This window comes from Chiloscyllium plagiosum, chromosome 34 (genome assembly GCF_004010195.1).
Source record: "Chiloscyllium plagiosum isolate BGI_BamShark_2017 chromosome 34, ASM401019v2, whole genome shotgun sequence".
Lineage (NCBI taxonomy): Eukaryota > Metazoa > Chordata > Chondrichthyes > Orectolobiformes > Hemiscylliidae > Chiloscyllium > Chiloscyllium plagiosum.
The window spans coordinates 24,606,593-24,626,389 of record NC_057743.1 but is presented as its reverse complement, the minus strand read 5'-3'; the positions used below and the strand labels follow the sequence as shown (position 1 = coordinate 24,626,389).

The window sequence follows — 19,797 nt, the reverse complement described above, 5'->3', positions numbered from 1 at the left end:
AGGTTAGGTGAATTGACCACACTAAATTACCCATGGTGTTAAGGGATGTGTAGGTAAGGTGCATTAGTCAGGGGTGGAAATGTGTTGCTGGAAAAGCGCAGCAGGTCAGGCAGCATCTAGGGAACAGGAGAATCGACGTTTCGGGCATTAGCCATTCTTCAGGAATGCCCGAAACGTCGATTCTCCTGTTCCCTAGATGCTGCCTGACCTGCTGCGCTTTTCCAGCAACACATTTCCATCTCTGATCTCCAGCATCTGCAGACCTCACTTTCTCCGCATTAGTCAGGGGTAAATGTAGACTAATAGGGTAGGGGAATGGGTCTTGGTGGGTTACTCATCGGAGGGTCAGTGTGGACTTGTTGGGCCGAAGGGCCTGTTTCCACACTGTAGGGATTCTATGATTCTACCCAAAATGTTAACTCTGCTTCCTCTCTACATATGCTGCTGAGTTTCTCCAGCAATTTTTGTCAGTGTGAGGTTGATGGTGAGAAAAAAGTGTCTCTAGCGCCCTCCAGTGTACGACAACTGGAGATATTTAAAAGCATGTTCAAGTGCCTGCAATAATCTGTAAACACAAATCTTTTATAAAGAGAGCAAAGCTCCTTAGTATGATCCCAGGATGAAGTGACAATGATTCAGACTGTGGTGTGAAGCAGAATATTTCCATTGGGTCAGTATAAGAAACCAGTGAAAATCGGCTTAGTGGGCTAGTCAACCTGGAATGCTGACTAATTATGACATTAATTCAAAAGCAGTGAGAAAAATAATAGCAATGCAGTCAAGCTGAAGTCAGCCTACTCAACACAAACTAGAAATTGAACCTGAGGACTGGCTGGTTCATAGGGTTCAACAAAAGTAGATAAGAGAACAACAGCTTGCATAAGGCATTTTAATTCCTTTTTTTAAACTAAGGTACTTAGTGTATAATTCATATTCAAGTCAAACACCTTTTACAAGTGCATTTGGTTCCTATTTAACCGGTAGAGCAATGTTCATACATTTAATGACAGACCTTTCTCTCCCATTCAAAACGTGAGAGTTGATTTGGTAAATGGAGGTATTTTTGCTCTGCACAGGACAGTGTAGTTATTCCTAAAGTCCAGTGATTTTGATGCACCCACACAACTCAATTAAAATAATTCAGTGAGTTTCCCCATCATGGTTTCATATAGCATGTTTACCCATCAAGCTTTAGAGAAGGTGTATGTTATGTTCTCACTTGCCTTGCTGCCCAAAGAAACTCTATAGGGAGGCAATACATATTGGTATGCTTTGCAAACTCTGGATTAGTGGTGCTGGAAAAGCACAGCAATTCAGGCAGCATCCGAGGAGCAGTAAAATCGGGCAAAAGCCCTTCATCAGGAATTCAGGCAGAGTGCCTGAAAGGTGGAGAGATGGTCCCCATGCTTTGCAAACTGTGCAGCCTAGTATCTACTCACTGCAGCAGCAAAAGGGAAGTACATTCTGTGAACCCTGAGAGGGACTGAATATAACAATGCTAAATTAAAAGAAATACTTAAAATAACCAATCTGTATCAACCCTGTGAGTAACTGATGGGGCAATGGATTGGAAGCTGCAATCGTTGTCTAACCATGTTATAATCTCCTGGTACATACACAAGAAATCTTTGCCTATACATACATACAATAATATTTATGATGTGCTGTGAACGTACTTGCAGTAATGCTTCCTTATAAAGTTCAGGTAGCTAGTTTAAACATCAAAACTTTTTAATAATACCAGTAAGTGTGGAGATAAATCATGATGAGCATCTCTTACCTTCCCAGATTCATACTATGGGTTCTCTCCCATGCATCACTCAAATAGTCACTGCTTATGGTACTAAGTGTTTGGGGAGCAATGTGTGAGACAGCTGAGATTTTGACAAACTCCTTGGTCATACAAAACAGCATTGACTCGGTCTTCAACCAATGCCATATATGCACACTGACCAGTCTTCTGACAGCAGCTTCCAACTTGTAATTTTTACCAACCAGAAGGACAAAGGTAGCAAACGCAAGAGAACACTGCCATTTGTAATCTCCCACCGAGCCACACACCAACCTGACTTGGAACTATATTGCTGTTCCTTTACTGTCGCTGGATGAAAATCCTGGAACTCCCTCCCAACAGGTCTGGGACTTCTTACACCCATTGACTGCAGCAGTCCAAGAAGACAGTCACCACTTCCTTGTCAAGAATAATTAGGGATAAGCAATAAATGCCAGCCTAGTCAGCAAAGCCCACATTCCATGAAGGAATAAAACAGAAATTCACTGGATAGCTCATTAAGTGGCAAGGCTGATTTCCCTGACTCAGGGCACTGAGGCCATTTACAAATGCTGTTGCCACCCATTTGAGTTTGGTTAAGACTGAGGGAAGGCGAGAGATGCAATGTGGGATCCTCCTATTCCATGTGCTTGGGGTGAGTTACTGGATAGACTTTGAGTTTTCCACGATTGTTATTACGAAATTAGAGTTCAGTTTCACTGGGTGTTTCTCATGATTGAGAAAGGGAGATACACTGAGCCCTTACTCAGGCTAAAAAACATTCCCACCATGCATAAGCATTGGAGAAAACTGTGAGCTGGAATTTTCTGAGGGACATTAATGATATGTGTGGTACCTTGCCCCACCAATGACTCACTGTATTCTTCTTGTTGGGAACTTTTAAACCACTTTTGAACTCTACCAAAACCACAGGATCTTCCATAGTGATCAGCAGGAGAAAAGTCTTTAAGGGCTGGAATTGAAACAGACATATATTGCCATCTCAATTCTTGGTTGGTTGCGTGTTGCAAGCAAGGCTTTCCTAGATGACCAATATGTGGTTGAGGCTTCCCATTAGGTGTCAGTCACCTGTCTGAATGGAGTAGAACCGGATCACTTGCAAACCATGCATTTTACTTGCTCTAATTAACTAATCAAAATTTTTGTTATTTATATATATTTCTTTATATATTTATATTTGAGAGGTACCAGCACCAATTAAAAAAAAGAGGAATTAATCTTCATCGTTTCTGTTCCTGTTTGAATAATGATGACTCGATGTTGTGGGATCTCGGGGAAAGTGCAAATGTCCAGTGGCTTATTCTAGGAGTTCGTTCCTTGAACAGATTCAAAGTGGAATTTGTTGAGTCAGACATTCATGAGGAGGGGAGTCTGCTCCTCACCATTATCATCGGGAGGGATGTCATAAATCACAAACAGAGAAGAGTACAAGCACCCGATGAAGGAGGTCAGGCTGGCAAAGTACATCACCCCATTGGCACTGCCCACAACTGATGTTAGTGGGCCCATCACTATGGAAACGATGATCTGTGCAAGGAAGTACTGGCAGCTCAGGAGTGAAATGTCCACACCCATCCCCCGCTTGGTCCCATTTGCATTCGGTCCTACAAACTAGATAATAATAATATCAGCTGTTATACTGTATGTTCAAGAAAGAAATGTATACATGTTAGTGTCATTACAGTAGATTGATGGTACAACTCACCAAACAAGAGGCCTTGATAACTTTTAAATACTCCAGTTCTGTACAGCATCCTGAAGGTGACTTAAACACTTCATGTTGGAAGATGCTGGGGAGGTTTCTCATGAGCTGAAGGGCAGTGAGCAGGTCTGTAGTTTCCTGCTGTTGGCCATTTGGGGAAGGTTAGGTCAGGGTTGATACTATCCACAGGCAAAGAAGAGGTAACACCAATTATAGATCAATTAAGGCAATGGGTAAGAGCCCAATTTAAATTTTCTAGTCAGCCACTGGGTTCCTGTGATGTTGGGAGCACAGCAGCTGCATGGAGGTGACCCCTTGATAGCTAACTGGAGATGGGGACCAACTCAGAGTTCCTCCTCAGGCTTATCTGGCCACAGTTGTAGCTACTGAAAGTCCTGTGTAGAAGGTGGGGTGGAGAGTTCTCCTCCATGAAGGTGGCAAAACAGATGATGAAGAAGATTGGAATGAGGCACTCTGTCTTAACTCCAGGCAGGCTGCAGCTAGTTCCTTGTTGATAGACTCCCTATTGGCACATGTATTCTGATCATTAATAGTTAAAGCAAAATCAAGGTTAACTGTTCCCAATCAGCAATTGACATCAATGTCAAAGTCCTAACTCAAATTGTAACATCAAGGACTGGTCCAACAGGACTTGGATACCAAAGAACTCCCTTTCCATTCTCCCATCAAACTTATCGAAGACATTAGATTAAATTAGATTACATTACATTACAGTGTGGAAACAGGCCCTTCGGCCCAACAAGTCCACACCGACCCGCCGAAGCGAAACCCACCCATACCCCTACATTTACCCCTTACCTAACACTACGGGCAATTTAGCATGGCCAATTCACCTGGCCCTGCACATCTTTGGACTGTGGGAGGAAACCGGAGCACCCGGAGGAAACCCACGCAGACACGGGGAGAACGTGCAAACTCCACACAGTCATTGTGGAATTGAACCCGGGTCTCTGGCACTGTGAGGCAGCAGTGCTAACCACTGTGCCACCGTGCCACCCATATGTGGAATGGGCCAGATTTGGAGTAAAGCTGTATCTACACTGTCCCATCAATAACGAGGCAAGGAAGGAGAGAACCGGCCGCTTCTTCATTATCTTATAACTCTCAAATCCCAGTCTGAAACTACTCAAGAAAGTTGACCCTGAATTGACTTCAGTTTCCCTTTTCTCCAGAACGTCCCTCAAACTAAAAGTACTCAAAATACCAGTTGAATGATTAGTGTATAGTTTGTATTATTTGAATATACACTTTTTATGTGGTTATACCTTTTTACTCTGGTAGTATTCACACAGCAGCGAGTAGGGTAGAGTGCAAAGTGAAGAAAACAGCACTCCATATGTGACACAGAGCGATAAAAGAACATAGCTGTTCCTGGACAGGGTGGCAATGCCAGTGCCAATTCCAAAGGATAAATAGCCAAAGAAGTAGAGAGTTCGGATACTGAAGTATTCCTCCAGCTTCTCCAGGAGTGCTGTAGAAAATAAAATAAACAAGTGATAGAACACCAGCCACTTAGTTACTAGTGGCCATGGTTTGATGCACAGAGATGTCATACTTGGATGGTGGTTTATTGGTTGTTAGATGCAGGGTGCACTGTGTCAGATGATCATGCATTAGCAAAACACTGCAAGAGTTGGAAATCTGAAATAAAAACAGAAAATGCTGAAAATATTTGTCAGTAAGCATTTGAATGGAGAGAACCACAGTTACTTCTCATATAAATTATAATTTCTAAGATGATACCATCATAGATTGTTGGGTTTGGGTCATGAGATATTGGGTAATGTAATTTGGCAGTGTATTGGGTAATGGGTGGAGTAGTAGGTGTCGGGATGTGGGTGTTGGATGTTGGGATTCGGGTGTTGGATGTTGGGATATGGGTGTTGGGTGGCAGGTGGTGGCTGTTGGGATATGGGTGTTGAGTGGCAGGTGGTGGCCTTTGGTGAGTGTTGGTATATGGGTGTTGGGTGGTGGGTATTGGTGTTTGGTGTTGAGTGGTGGGTGATGTGCGGTAGGTATTGGCTGGCAGGTACTGGGATGCAGGTGTTTGGTGGTGGGGGGTGGGTGGTGGGTGTTGGGTGGCAGGTATTGGGGGTTAGGTTGTGGTTGGCTGTGTAGGGGAAGGATCAGTGAGTGGGGTAGCAATGGTTTAGGCTATGGCTGTTCAATGGTGGTATGTTTGAGTGGTTGACTGGCTGGTGATCGTAAACGTTATCCACACTGGGTATCAATTTCACCAAATTAGTTACTGGAAAACTCAGTAACTAACCTTGTTATCAAATTCTTAATGTTGGCAGCTGTTCTTTAAGTTCACGGAAATATATGTAGAGGATACTTAGTAGTAACTGGGGCTATTAATGATTTTCATTTGGTAATTGAGGGTAGATGTAGTGAATCCTCAGTGGTTAACTGGGGTATAAAGGTAGCTTCCTAATGAGTGACTGAAAATACGATATGAATAGACAATACTTTATTCAAAAAAAAGTTTGAATTGTTTTTTTTTGAAGAATGGCATTCAGGTTTTGTTTCACATTCTGAAGAAAAACATTATAAAAAGATTGTGGCTCAATTTTCCAGATATTCAGATCCTGTTTTTTGTTGTGATGAGTTCTGCAGTTAACTGTGTTTCACAATCTCTCTACGAAGGCAGAGATCTAGGGTGTGACTATCCAATTAAGAATTCCCCTAGCCTCAGAGGTGCCCCTGCAACTTGCATACATCAACAGGAACAAAACTAAATTAGAAAACTGTTGAAAATCTAAAACATAATCTTAAAATTGGGCAATTCACTGCAGTTCCACATGCAGCTAAAAGAGGAAAGACAAGTTTATTCATGCTGCATAGAGACCTTTATCTTAGAAAATACCTAGCTTTCCAGATTTCAGCTTCCATCTTCCGAGCCCAGATTTTCTTTTATTTTGCTTTTATACAGAAACCTCAGAGAAGAAACAAATCCACATTTACAGTAAAGATCAACTTCTCACTGAGCCAAACAGGTCACCCTCCATGGGTGACATTGGCGGCACGGTGGCACAGTGGTTAGCACTGCTGCTTCACAATGCCAGAGACCAGGGTTCAATTCCCGCCTCAGGTGACTGACTGTGTAGAGTTTGTACATTCTCCCCGTGTCTGCGTGGGTTTCCTCTGGGTGCTCCGGTTTCCTCCCACAGTCCAAAGATGTGCAGGTCACATGAATTGGCCATGCTAAATTGCCCGTAGTGTTAGGTAAGGGGTAAACGTATGGGTGGGTTATGCTTCGGCGGGTCGGTGTGGACTTGTTGGGCCGAAGGGCCTCTTTCCACACTGTAATGTAATCTAATTGCCTCCCTGCCCAGTGAACATGGCCACCTATCCCACAGCATCGGTGCTCATAGATTTTGATGTTTTACCAAAAAAATGCAAAATGAGCCCGGATACACATCCTTGCAAATTCCTTATATGATTATTACATAGAATTCACAGCTCCAAAACTGACCATTTGGCCCATCTGTTTTATGGTTCATGCTCCATTTTACTTCAACTAATCCTCTCAGCATAACCTCCTTCTGTTATGTAAGCTTGTTGCATAATTTTGCTTTCAAACAGTTTTCTATACTATGAGTCTCAGAGTCCTGATTCCTTACTGTGTAACCAAATCACATTACTAAATGTGATTATTAAATTCAGTGCCCCAGATTTGATCACTGTAAGTTTCCCATTTGTGACAGGTGAATCGATCCGTGATTCTTGTTCTCACTCACTGAATCATAATCTTGACCTTGACCTTCAGGTAAGGCTCACATGCACACCTTTTAATGACTGGTATAACTGCTCTTTCACTGTATGCTGTTCCGATTCACAATCCACATTGGTTCTTTTCCCGTGGAAATCTGGAAATGGCAGTCAGGAGCATGAACACAGACTGTAATTAAATATTTTGAAAAGGACCTTCTGATCATGGTGGAACATGTCTAGTCATTGCATTTTGCTATAGAAGATCTGTCATTAAATTGTGGTCTAGCAACTTAATTTGTCTTATGTTATGCAATAGAGATTTTGTACATGGACATTTTACCTGTATTCAAATATTGCAAACTCTGGAAAAATATTTAATACACTTAGGACTCATGGTATCAATATCAAAACAGCAGGAAGTATGAAGTGTGGCAAGAGGAATCTCGCGCAATTGAGATGCATACACATGCCAGGAGATCGAGTTCCCTACCTGAGTAAAAAGCAGCACTGAATGCGTAGATGCACATACCCCAGCAGCCCACACTCACTCCTGCGTTATATTTCTGAAATGCTTCTGAGTCATAAGGGGCCTTGGGGTCACCTCCATACACCACCTCCCCCATGAAGTCAGTGTAAAACAGCAGCATGCCTTCAAAGGAGAGCCAGCCTGCACGGACAGAGTACATGGCAGTAACAGACACAAGCACGAATAGGACAAGGAGACCAGTCAATATTATAGAAAGCCATTCAGTCCTTTGGACCAACTTGAAAGGACTATCTAATTAGTTTTGCTCCCCTACTCCTATTCCACATTCTTTTTTAAAAGTGGAATCTGATTCCACCTCAAAAACTTACAGTATTGAAATATGATTCATTAACCATTTAAATATGAGGCAGCAACTTATTCTATAAATTCAGAGTTGTCTCATAGTATTTTTATGTTTGCAATCAGTGGTCAATGGTAATGAATATGGGAATATTATCTCAAACAACAGTGTCCCTGAAATAGCTGCTTGGAGGCCAGTATCCTGTCACCAAGTCACCTTTATTTATATGTGCACAGTACATGGGCTCAGTCAGCTCAGAGCCAGCCCTTAGCATGAGGAAAATCGGAGACTTCTCTTTACTTTTTAAAATATTTTTTGAACAACATTTGCATTAAATTTTATTCATGTTCCACACCAGGAAGAAAGGAAACACCCAAGCAGCCAGTGACAAGTAGTGCCCTTCTCATTAAAGGGCAATGCTGCGTGATCATAAAGTGAAAGGGGAGGGGAGGGACTAAATCAAAATAGAGTTGGAGGGGGAGATAAAACACCTCACATCCTGTGGTGCCCACCTCTCCCTGAAAACCTCGAGGGTGTTGGGAGACACCGTGTGCTCCTTCTCCAGGGACACCTGGGCACAGACATAACCACAAAAGAGGGGCAGGCAATCGACCATAATGACCCCCTCCAAGGCCCGCTGCCTGGACCTGAGACTCCTCTTTCTATCTGTCAACCAGGGCTGTCTGATTGTCTAGGTTAAAAATCCCAAGTTCATAGTCAATGAGATTCACTTGGCCCTCATTCCAATCACTACAGACCCCTTCACAGAAAAGAGATTCACGTCCCAATATTACGCTCCTGTTGTGCAATCACACAGCACAGCATATTCACAGAGTAGGACATGGGAATGGGAACTAGGCAGCAGTGGTACAGGTTGTTGGTGCTGGTGACTTCGGATTTAGAGCAGTGTCTTTGGTAAGATTACATCAAAAATAACACCACACCGGGTTACAGTCCAACAGGTTTATTTGAAATCCCAAGCTTTCGGAGCCCTGCTCCATCTTCGGGTAGATAGTGCTACCTTAAGAAGGAACGGAGCTCTGAAAGCTTGTGGTTTCAAATAAACTTGTTGGACTATAACCTGGTATGGTGTGCTTTTTGACTTTTTCCACCCCAATCCAACACTGGCACTTCCACATAATAACTTTGGAAAGATTGTCTAGGGCCAGGTGACACCTGGTGGCGATGCTTTAGAATTACAGTTAACCTCGGACAAATGAAAGAAAGATATAAAAACAGAAATTGCAGGATTCTGAGGAGGGATCCGAAATGTTAACTCTGATTTCTCTTCACAGATGCTGCCAAAAATGCTGAGCTTTTTGAGCAATTTCTGTTTATGTTTCTGATTTCCAGCATCCGCATTTCTTTCAGTTTCTATTTTGAAAGAAAGATACCTTCTTTTCTGCATACTGTCCTTTACAGAGACTGTGACTTCATGTTAACAGTGCAGGGGAAGGAGGGAAACATTGCTAGAGATGCTCTGCAATGATCAGAAAGACAAATTTGAAATAAGATGAAAGCTGTCTCAATAAACAGGACAATGGAAGTGAGGCATTGGAGAAGGATGATGTGGTCCATCCATGTCCAAGATTACAAACAGGTTGAGAATGGTGTGAAGGGATAATGCACCATGGTCACAGTCATAGAGAATGTCATTTGTGATTTTGGGCAGAATTAACTCAGTGCTGCTGGAGAGGTCACATCATTGCTGTCTCAGTGGGATGCACCTGATACCTGTCCTATGTCCCATTTCATGCCCATATCCATCTTCCTGGTTCGATATTTACCAGCCTGACATTCAATGGCTACTGAATAGAAAATGAAGCACTGTACCTAAGAAGTGATTGACACACAGATTCCGCAATGGTTTCGGCATGTGACAGATTGATGAGAACAAGAAAGATATGGAGAGAGACCTTTCCGATAATTCCCCTGATCCATTCAAGTCAGTTTCATATTTCACTCCATTCAGCAAAATATTCGCAACCTGCAACAATATTAAGTTACAATCTGAGCACATCAATATCACTTCACAGCCTGTCAGTTCATTCTGCATCTCTGTGCCTTCTTAATTTTCTCCCAATGTCTCCTGAATATGCTGAGTCCCACTGAAGGACCCATCATTGACTCAGCTTTTAGAAGTCTTACCTGAGACGAGTTGTGGGTTCAAATTCCACTCCAGAACTGAAGCGCAACAATCTAGGCTGATATTCCAGTGCAGCTCTGGGAGAGCGTTGCATTGTCAGAGATATTGTATTTCAGACTCTAACCATTACAATCTTAGTTTGCATATTTGTAACTGTATGCAAATGTATTGAAAAAGTAAATATCAGTACAAAAGAAATACTGTGTGTGAATTCAGCATGGTATACTAATTGGTAATGGGATTCAGGGTGAGGTTGCCAGTTGGACATAGTAGTGGCTTTACAGAGGGAGACAGAGGGTGGTGGTGGAGGGTTGTCTTTTGGACTGGAGGCCTGTGGCCAGCCGTGTTCCACAGGGATTAGTGCTGAGTCCACTTTTGTTTTTCATTTATAAATTGTTTTGGATGAGAATATAGGAGGCATGATTAGTAAATTTGCAGATGACATCAAAATTGGTGGTGTGTGGATAGTGAAAAAGGTTATCTAAGATTATAAAGAGATCTTTATCAATTGGGTCAATGGGTTGAGGAGTGGCAGATGGAGTTTAATTTGGGTTATATTTTGGTAAAACATGCAAGAGCAGGACTTATACAATTAATGACGGGGCCCTGTGCACAGTTTAAAAATGTGTTGCTGGAAAAGCGCAGCAGGTCAGGCAGCATCCAAGGAGAAGGAGAATTGACGTTTCGGGCATAAGCCTTCTTCAGGGCTTATGCCTGAAATGTCGATTCTCCTTCTCCTTGGATGCTGCCTGACCTGCTGCGCTTTTCCACCAACACATTTTTAAGCTCTGATCTCCAGCATCTGCAGTCCTCACTTTCTCCCTGTGCACAGTTGTAGAACAGAGAGACCTAGGGGTTCAGGTACATAGTTCTTTGAAATTTGCATCACAGGGTGATTAAGAAGACATTTAGCACACTTGCCTTCATTGCTCAGATGTTTGAGTATAGGAGTTGGTATGCCATATTGAGATTGTAAAGGATTGGACAGGCTTCTTCTGGAGTATTGTGTGCAGTTCTGGTCTACCTGTTAGAGAAAGGATATTATTAAACTAGAGAGAGTTCAGAAAAGATTTACCAGGATAGTGCCAGGAATGGAGGGTTTGAAGTATAAAGATAGACTGGAAAGGCTGGGACTTTTTTCACTGGGGCGTAGGAGGTTGAGGGATGACCTTATTGAGGTTTATAAAATCTTGAGGGGCACAGATAAGGTGATAAGATGTGGGAATTCAAAACTAGGAGGAATATTTTTCAGGTGAAAGGAGAAAGATTTAAAAAGGACATGAGGGCAGCCTTTTTACACAGAGGGTGGATCATGCATATAATGAACTGCCAGAGAAAGTGGAGGATGCAGGTACAGTTACAACATTTAAAAGATATTTGGATAAGTACATGGATAGGAAAGGTTTGAAGAGTTATGGGCCAAATGTCCGGAAGTGGGACAAGTTTAGTTTGGATACATGGTTGGTATGGATTAGTTGGACCGAAGGGTCTGTTTCCATGCTGTATGACTCAGTAACTCTATGACTGTATGAATATTATTGATTAGAAGCTAATACCAGATGGTAGGGACCAATTAAAGATTGATTATGTACCCTGGTAACTGGTTCAAATGATTTGTAATGGATGGGACTAATGAACTCCTTCGGGTCTAAAGAAAAGATGAATAAGGCTCTTATGGCAAAATGGTAGTGTCCTTAACTCAGGACCTGCTTTAGAGATATGTCAAAGCATATATAAACAGATTTCTTTAAAGATATCAATATGAAATTATGTTCCGATGTGGTAATGTGTCAAAGTGGTTTAAAGTGCTGGCTTTAGGTGCCAGTCTCTGAATTGATGTGAGTTTGAGGTACATTGCTGTCTGATTTTTCCAGCGTTTTGTGTCACAGGGATAGTGCTCCCCATTCTAGGCCTGAGGGTCTGGGTTCATGTCCCAATTACCCTGGAGATGTATTATAATGGGTTCATTAAAAATGTATTTTTCTAAGAAATAATGTCAAAACCATGTTGAATGCAGGTGGAGAGAAGAAGGATTGAAAGTGGAGGGTGACACCGTGGCTCAGTAGTTAGCAGTGCTGTCTCACGGTGCCAGGGACCTGGGTTCAGTTCCAGCTTTGCTGAATATCTGTGTGGAGTTTGCATGTTCTACCTGTGTCTGTGTGTATTTCCTCGCACCATCCAAAGATGTGCCGGTTAGGTGGATTGGCCATGCTAAATTGTCCCTTAATGTGCAGACTAGGTGGGTTAACTATATACATGTGGGTTGTGGAGATAGGGTGGAATGCTTTTTGGCTGGTTGGTGCAGAATCAATGGGGCAAATGGCCTCTATCTGCATTAGAGTCATAGAGATGTACAGCACGGACATTGTAGAGATTCTATGATTTTCACTACCCAAGATCAGAGCTCTCAAAAATCTGATGAATTCACAGAACTTTGGGAAGTCGACAGACAAATCCAATCTGAGATTTTGCACACTTTTTTGTCCTTAGCTAAAAGAGGAAGTATAATCTGTCAAACTGTGTTAATTATTGCTTAGTTTGTTGGGTCATATTTTATACTGAATAAATCCTTCCACTTTGCTACAATTTTGATGGTCACGTCATTGACCTATTTATCATGTTTGAAATCCTTACAAGTAACTGTGTTTCAAAAATACTTCACTATTGTAATCTGATTTAGGATCTTCAGTGGTTGTGAAAGGTGCAAATTGGGCCAGAAGGTCCAGGTTCAAGTTTCACCTCAGGATGTGATGCACAAAGGTGTGTCATAAAATGTCCAATCAGGTTGCTTTTAACAGCGTTCTTCATTCTTCTGAATGTCCCAGTACTCACTGTCATGAGATTGTCATAGGATATTATTAAGCTGGAGAAGGTTCAGAAGAGATTTACCAGGATGTTGCTGGTTTGAGATAAAGGCTGGATAGGCTAGGACTTCTTTCACTGGAGCACAGGAGGTTCATAGGCGACCTGATAGAAGTTTATAAAATACTGAGAGATATAGATAGTTAATGATAGTTGTCTTTTTCCTAGAATGGAGGACTTTGAGACTATGGGGGACATTTTTCAGGTGAGAAGAGAGAGATTTTAAAAAAGAAATAAGAGGAAAATGTAGTACACAGAGGGTGATTCACATGTGGAATGAACTTCCTGAGAAAGTGGTGGATGCGGGTACAATTTCAACATTTAAAGGACATTTGGATAGATACGTGAATAGGAAGGGTTTGCAGGGATATGGGCCAGATGCAAGCAGTGGGATTAGTTTAGTTTTGGATTATGTTCAGCATGGACTGGTTGGACTGAAAGGTTTGTTTCTGTGCTGTGTGACTGTATACCCCCACATACCTGCCTACTCAGAATCCCGAAATTGTTTCTTCCTCTAGACACACATCTACAGTAAATGTCTCCTGAGCCTATTTACACAGTACTCCACTGTTAATCTATTTCAAAACTTCTTAATCAACTTTTGCTTAAAAACATCTTCCCTCTTGGTCGTAATTTTAATTCCAGTCCTGTAGAATTTGAGCCCCTATTTACGGAGAACAATTTTTCCTGCTAAGAAATGTTTGAAGCTAGTGTAAAATCAACCATTGCCATGGCAGATCCAGCACTGGCTAGAATCACAACAATTTACACCAATGCTGTACCATCCATGCTTCTTCTCCCAGTTAGCAACATGGCGTTTTTCTGTTTCTGTGGTTCTTGGGATTAAGACTAATAATTTTGCAGTGATTCATCATGAATTTTAAACCAACCTTGCTCTAGCTCTACACAATACTGACACCATATTTAATGTGGTCTCAAACGTTTCTGAACCTTATCAGCTTTGCAAAGTGACAGACACATGTACCTCTATTTGATAAAAGGCTGGAGATTGCTGATCTGGGTACTTTTCACATTGTCGGGTTGGTGATCAAACTGCCGCAGACTCCAGTCTTGGCATAGCGCCAGCAATAGATAGTAGAACAATAAGAAGATGAGCACTTAGTTAATGCATGAATCATATGTAAGGATTATTGTGCACTGGGGCCTCAGTGATCTGAAAAGCACTTAAAGCTGTTGCATATCTAAGGATCTCCAGCCCAGTTTGTGGACATTTTTTGATGATATAATTCTCCATTACTTCATTCAGCTGCTGAAACAGTCAGTGTCAATCTGTCCTTTATGGCCTATTACAGCCCTGTAGGGGAGGTAGTGACCTAATGATGTTATTGCTGGACTATTAATCCAAAGATCCAGATAACATCCTGGGAAACCAGGTTTGAATCCTGCCTTGGCAGATGGTGGATTTTGAATTCAGTAAACATCTGGAATGACGACCATTAATTCATTATCAGGAAAAACCCATCTTGTTCACTAATATTCTTTAGGGAAGGAAACTGCCACCCTTACTTGGTCCGGCCTACATGTGATTCCAAACACAGTAATGTGGTTGACTCTTAACTGCCCTCCAGGCAGTTAGGGATATGCAATAAATGCTGGTCTAGCTAGCAACACCCTAATTCTGTGAATGAAGTTTAAAAAAAGTTCCAACCTGATGTTCAAACACAGATACTCCCAGCATAAGTCACTAGAGTATGAGATGGCTCTGAAAGCCTGACTGGGGCCATGTTACCCTCCAAAACCTGGTTAAAAAAAGGTAATAAAAAGTGCAAATGCTTTCAGCCCAGATGGCCACTTTCCATCGTCAGACCCCACTGTGTGACAGTTACACAAGCCACCTCCTGGATGGTATGCTCTGCTAATGTATTTCTTCTGCCTTTTGCACAGCCTTAATAACATGCAGCTCCTGTTAGTAGACCTGAGTGATCACCATAATGCTTTGTGAAGCTGTCTGTCTTTTATCAGAAACAGAGCAAGAGAGGGCTGGAACTGCTGATGTGACCAGAGTGTGTGTTGGAGAAGCAGGTGACACAGTGGTTAGCACTACTGCCTCATAGCGCCATAGACCCAGGTTCAATTCCTGCCTCAGGCGACTGACTGTGTGGAGTTTGCACATTCTCCCTGTGTCTGCGTGGGTTTCCTCCAGGTGCTTTGGTTTCCTCCCACAGTCCAAAAATGTGCAGGTTAGGTGAATTGGCCACGCTAAATTGCCCATGGTGTTAGGTGAAGGGGTAAATGTAGGGGAATGGGTGGGTTGCACTTCGGCAGGTCGGTATGGACTTGTTGGGCCAAAGGGCCTGTTTCCACACTGTAATTAATCTAATTTAATAAAAAGAAATTAAGTCTTGCGCATCTGTGGATGTCCAGCTCATGACTAAGCCATGCAGAATGTGAAAAACATGGTACATGGCCCCAGCTGTACTGTTAAAGCAGTTCAAAAGGGTGGTGGACTCTCATCTGAACTGGCCCTGGTTCAGATGTAAATTCACATTGGGTCCTAAGTTCTAAAACCTTTCTTGGGAACTCCAGCCTGGTAATTTTGGTGTGTAGCAAAAACTTCTTCTGTGTCATTCAATTCCTCATGGAGGTGTTTCCTAAATGTGCTGTTGCACATCCTGTGCTACATTATAGAGTCATACAGCATGGAAATAGACCCTTCGGTCCAACTAGTCCACACCAACCATCTTCCCAAACTAAACCAGCCCCACTTGCCTGCGTTTGGCCTGCATCTCTCCAAATCTTTCCTATAAATGTATTTATTCAAATGTCTTTTAAATGTACCTGCATCCACCACTTCCTCTGGTAGTTCATTCCACACCCAAACCACCCTCTGTTTAAAAAGATTGCCCCTCATGTCCTTTTTAAAACTTTCTCCTCTCACCTCAAAAATATGCCCTTGAGATTTGAACTTCCCCACCAAATGGAAAAGACCATAGCGATTCACCTTATCTATGCTCCTCATAGAACACAGAACATTACAGCGCAGTACAGGTCCTTTGGCCCTCGATGTTGAACCAATCTGAAGCTTATCTATTCTACACTATTCCATTTTCATCCTTATGTTTATCCAATGACCATTTAAATACCCTTAAAGTTGGTAAGTCGACTGCTGTTGCAGGCAGTGCGACCCATGCCTCTGCTGCTCTCTGAGTAGAGAAACTACAGCATGACCTTGTGGCTCCAAAACTCAATCCCTCTACCAGTAAAAGGTAACATGACATATGCCTTCTTAATAACCCTATCAACCTGAGTGGCAACTTTCAGGGATCTGTGTACATGGACACCAAGATCTCTCTGCTCAACTACACTACCAAGAATCTTACCATTCTCCCAGTACTCTGTATTCCTGTTGCTCCTTCCAAAGTGAATCACCTCACACTTTTCTGCATTAAACTCCATTTGCCACCTCTCACCCCAGCTCTACAGCTTATTTATGTACCTCTGTAACCTGCAACACTCTTCAGCACTATCCACAACTCCACCAACCTTAGTGTCATCCGCAAATTTACTGTACCATCCTTCTACAACCTCATCTAGGTTATTTATTGAAATGACAAACAGCAGTGGCCCCAAAACAGATCCTTGCGATACACCATGTGTAACTGAACTTCAGGATGAACATATCCCAGCAACGACCACCCTCTGTCTTCTTACAGCCAACCAGTTTCTGATCCAAACTGCTAAATCACCCTCAATCCCATGCCTCTGTATTTTGTGCAATAGCCTACCGTAGGGAACCTTATCAAATGCCTCACTGAAATTCATTTACACCACATCAACCACTTTACCCTCATCCACTTGTTTCATCATCTCAAAGAACTCAATAAGGTTTGTGAGGCACAACCTACCCTTCACAAAACCATGTTGACTATCCCTAATCAAATTATTCCTCTCTAGGTGATTATAAATCCTATCTCTTATAACATTTTCCAATACTTTACCCATAACCGAAGTAGGGCTCACTGGTCTATAATTAACAGGGTTATCTCTACTCCCCTTCTTGAACAAGGGGACGACATTTGCTATCCTCCAATCTTGTAAACAATGATAACATAAAGATCAAAGTGAAAGACTCTGCAATCTCCTCCTTGGCTTCTCAGAGAATCCAAGGATAAATCCAATCCGGCCCTGGGGACTTATCGATTTTCACATTTTCCATAATTGCTAACACCTCCTCTTTGTGAACCTCAATCCCATCTAGCCTGTATCCCAGTATTCTCCTCAACAACACTATCTTTTTCCAGTGTGAATACTGACGAAAAATATTCATTTAGCACTTCACCTATTTATAGAGTCATAGAGTCAGAGAGTCAGAGAGATGTACAGCATGGAAACAGACCCTTCAGTCCAACCCGTCCATGCCGACCAGATATCACAATCCAATCTAGTCCCACCTGCCAGCACCCGGCCCATATCCCTCCAAACCCTTCCTATTCATATACCCATCCAAATGCCTCTTAAATGTTGCAATTGTACCAGCCTCCACCACTCCCTTTGGCAGCTCATTCCATGCCCATCAGGTCTCTTTTATATCTTTCCCCTCTCACCCTAAACCTATGCCCACTAGTTCTGGACTCCCCGACCCCAGGGAAAAGACTTCGCCTATTTACCCTATCCATGCCCCTCATAATTTTGTAAACCTCTATAAGGTCACCCCTCAGCCTCCGACGCTCCAGGAAAAACAGCCCCAGCCTGTTCAGCCTCTCCCTGTAGCTCAAATCCTCCAACCCTTGCAACATCCTTGTAAATCTTTTCTGAACCCTTACAAGTTTCACAACATCTTTCCAACAGGAAGGAGACCAGGACTCCACGCACAACTTCCCACTACTATCCTTGATTGGCCCTAATCTTTTTCTAGTCATTCTTTTATTCCTGATATACCTATAGAAAGCTTTAGGGTTTTCCTTGATCTTATCTGCCAATGACTTGTCATGTCCTCTCCTGGCTCTTCTTAGCTCTTTCTTTAGGTTTTTCCTGGCTAATTGGTAACTCACAAGTACTCTAACTGAGCCTTCACGTCTCATCCTAACATAAGCCTTCTTCTTCCTCTTGACAAGAGATTCAACTTCTTTAGTAAACTAAGGTTCCTTCCCTCGACCACTTCCTCTCTGCCTGACAGGTACATACTTATCAAGGACATGAAGTAGCTGTTCCTTGAGTAAGCTCCACATTTCAATTGTGCCCATCCCCTGCAGTTTCCTTCCCCATCCTATGCATCCTAAATCTTGCCAAATTGCATCATAATTGCCTTTCCCCCAGCAATAACTTTTGCCCTGTATCATATACTTTCTATCGCTAAAGTAAACATAACCAAATTGTGGTCACTATCACCAAAGTGCTCACTTTCCTCCAAATCTAACACCTGACCAGGTTCATTACCCAGTACCAAATCCAATTTGGCCTCAACCCCTGTTGGCTTGTCTACATACTGTATCAGGAAACCATCCTGCAGACATTGGACAAATACTGATCCACCTAAAGTACTCAAACTATAGTATTTCCAGTTAATATTTGGAAAGTTGAAGTCTCCCATAACAACTACCCTGTTACTCTTTGCTATCCTTTCCTCTACATCTCTGGAACTATTCGGAGGCCTATAGAAATCTCCCAAAGAAATCTCCTGAAGAAGGGCTAATGCCCGAAACGTCGATTCTCCTGTTCCCTAGATGCTGCCTGACCTGCTGCGCTTTTCCAGCAACACATTTCCATCTCTGATCTCCAGCATCTGCAGACCTCACTTTCTCCTATAGAAATCTCCCAACAGGGTTACCTCTTCTTTCCTGTTTCTAACCTCAGCCCATTCTACCTCAGTAGACAATTCCTCAAACTTTCTGCCACCTTAATACTGTCCTTGACTAACAATGCCACACTTCCCCCTCTTTTACCAACTTCTCTGTTCTTACTGAAACATCTAAATCCCTGAACCTGCAACAACCATTCCTGTCCCTGCTCTATCCATGTCTCTGAAATGGCCACAACATCGAAGCCCAGGTACCAACCCATGCTGCAAGCTCACCCACCTTATTCCAGATGCTCCTGGCGTTGAAGTAGATACACTTCAAACCACCTTCCTGGTTGCTGGTGAACTCTTGCAACCTTGAAACCTCATTTCTGACCTCACTACTTGCAACCCCCTGGACACGAACTACAATTTAGGTTCCCACCCCCCTGCTGAATTAGTTTAAACCCTCCCGAAGAGCATTAGCAAATTCCCCCCCCCAGGATATTGGTACCCTTCTGGTTCAGGGGTAGACCATCCTGTTTGTAGACGTTCCACCTACCCCAGAATGAGCCCCAATCATCCAGCTATCTGAAACCCTCCGTCCTGCACCATCCCTGTAGCCACATGTTCAACTCCTCTCTCTCCCTATTCTTATCTCTCTAGCACGTGGCACAGGCAACAAACCAGATATAACACCTCTGTTTGTTCTGGCACTAAGCTTACACCCTTGCTCTGTGAATTTCTGCCTTAAATCCCCATCTCTAGTATTACCAATGTCGTTAGTACCTATATGAACCACAACTTGGGGCTGCTCGCCCTCCCCTTCAAGAATCCTAAAAATGTGATCGAGACATTATGAACCCTGGCACCTGGGAGGCAACACACCAACCGTGAGTCTCTCTCGTTCCCACAGAACCTCCTATCTGTCTCCCTAACTATGGAGTCCACAATGACTAATGCTCTGCTCATTTCCCCCTTTTCCTTCTGAGCATT

The 19,797-nt window shown here is 42.7% G+C and overlaps 1 protein-coding gene across 7 annotated transcripts in view; it reads right to left on the bottom strand.

The window, feature by feature from the left end:
- Positions 1 to 875: 875 nt before the first annotated feature.
- The window catches only part of slc45a1 (solute carrier family 45 member 1), a 61,343-nt gene continuing 42,421 nt past the window's right edge, over positions 876 to 19,797 (bottom strand). For 4 of the 7 annotated variants that reach the window (XM_043675933.1, XM_043675932.1, XM_043675934.1 and 1 more), the window contains 4 exons: positions 9,890 to 10,043; positions 7,720 to 7,896; positions 4,781 to 4,986; positions 876 to 3,403 (listed from right to left, as the gene is read on the bottom strand). In XM_043675933.1, coding sequence (XP_043531868.1) covers positions 3,140 to 3,403; positions 4,781 to 4,986; positions 7,720 to 7,896; positions 9,890 to 10,043 — 801 coding nt within the window. In that variant the 3' untranslated portion in view covers positions 876 to 3,139. Of the gene's footprint in view, positions 3,404 to 3,497; positions 4,018 to 4,780; positions 5,157 to 7,719; positions 7,897 to 9,889; positions 10,044 to 19,797 lie in introns of those variants that run through there. The other 3 variants (XR_006309265.1, XR_006309266.1, XM_043675936.1) reach the window with 3 other exon arrangements.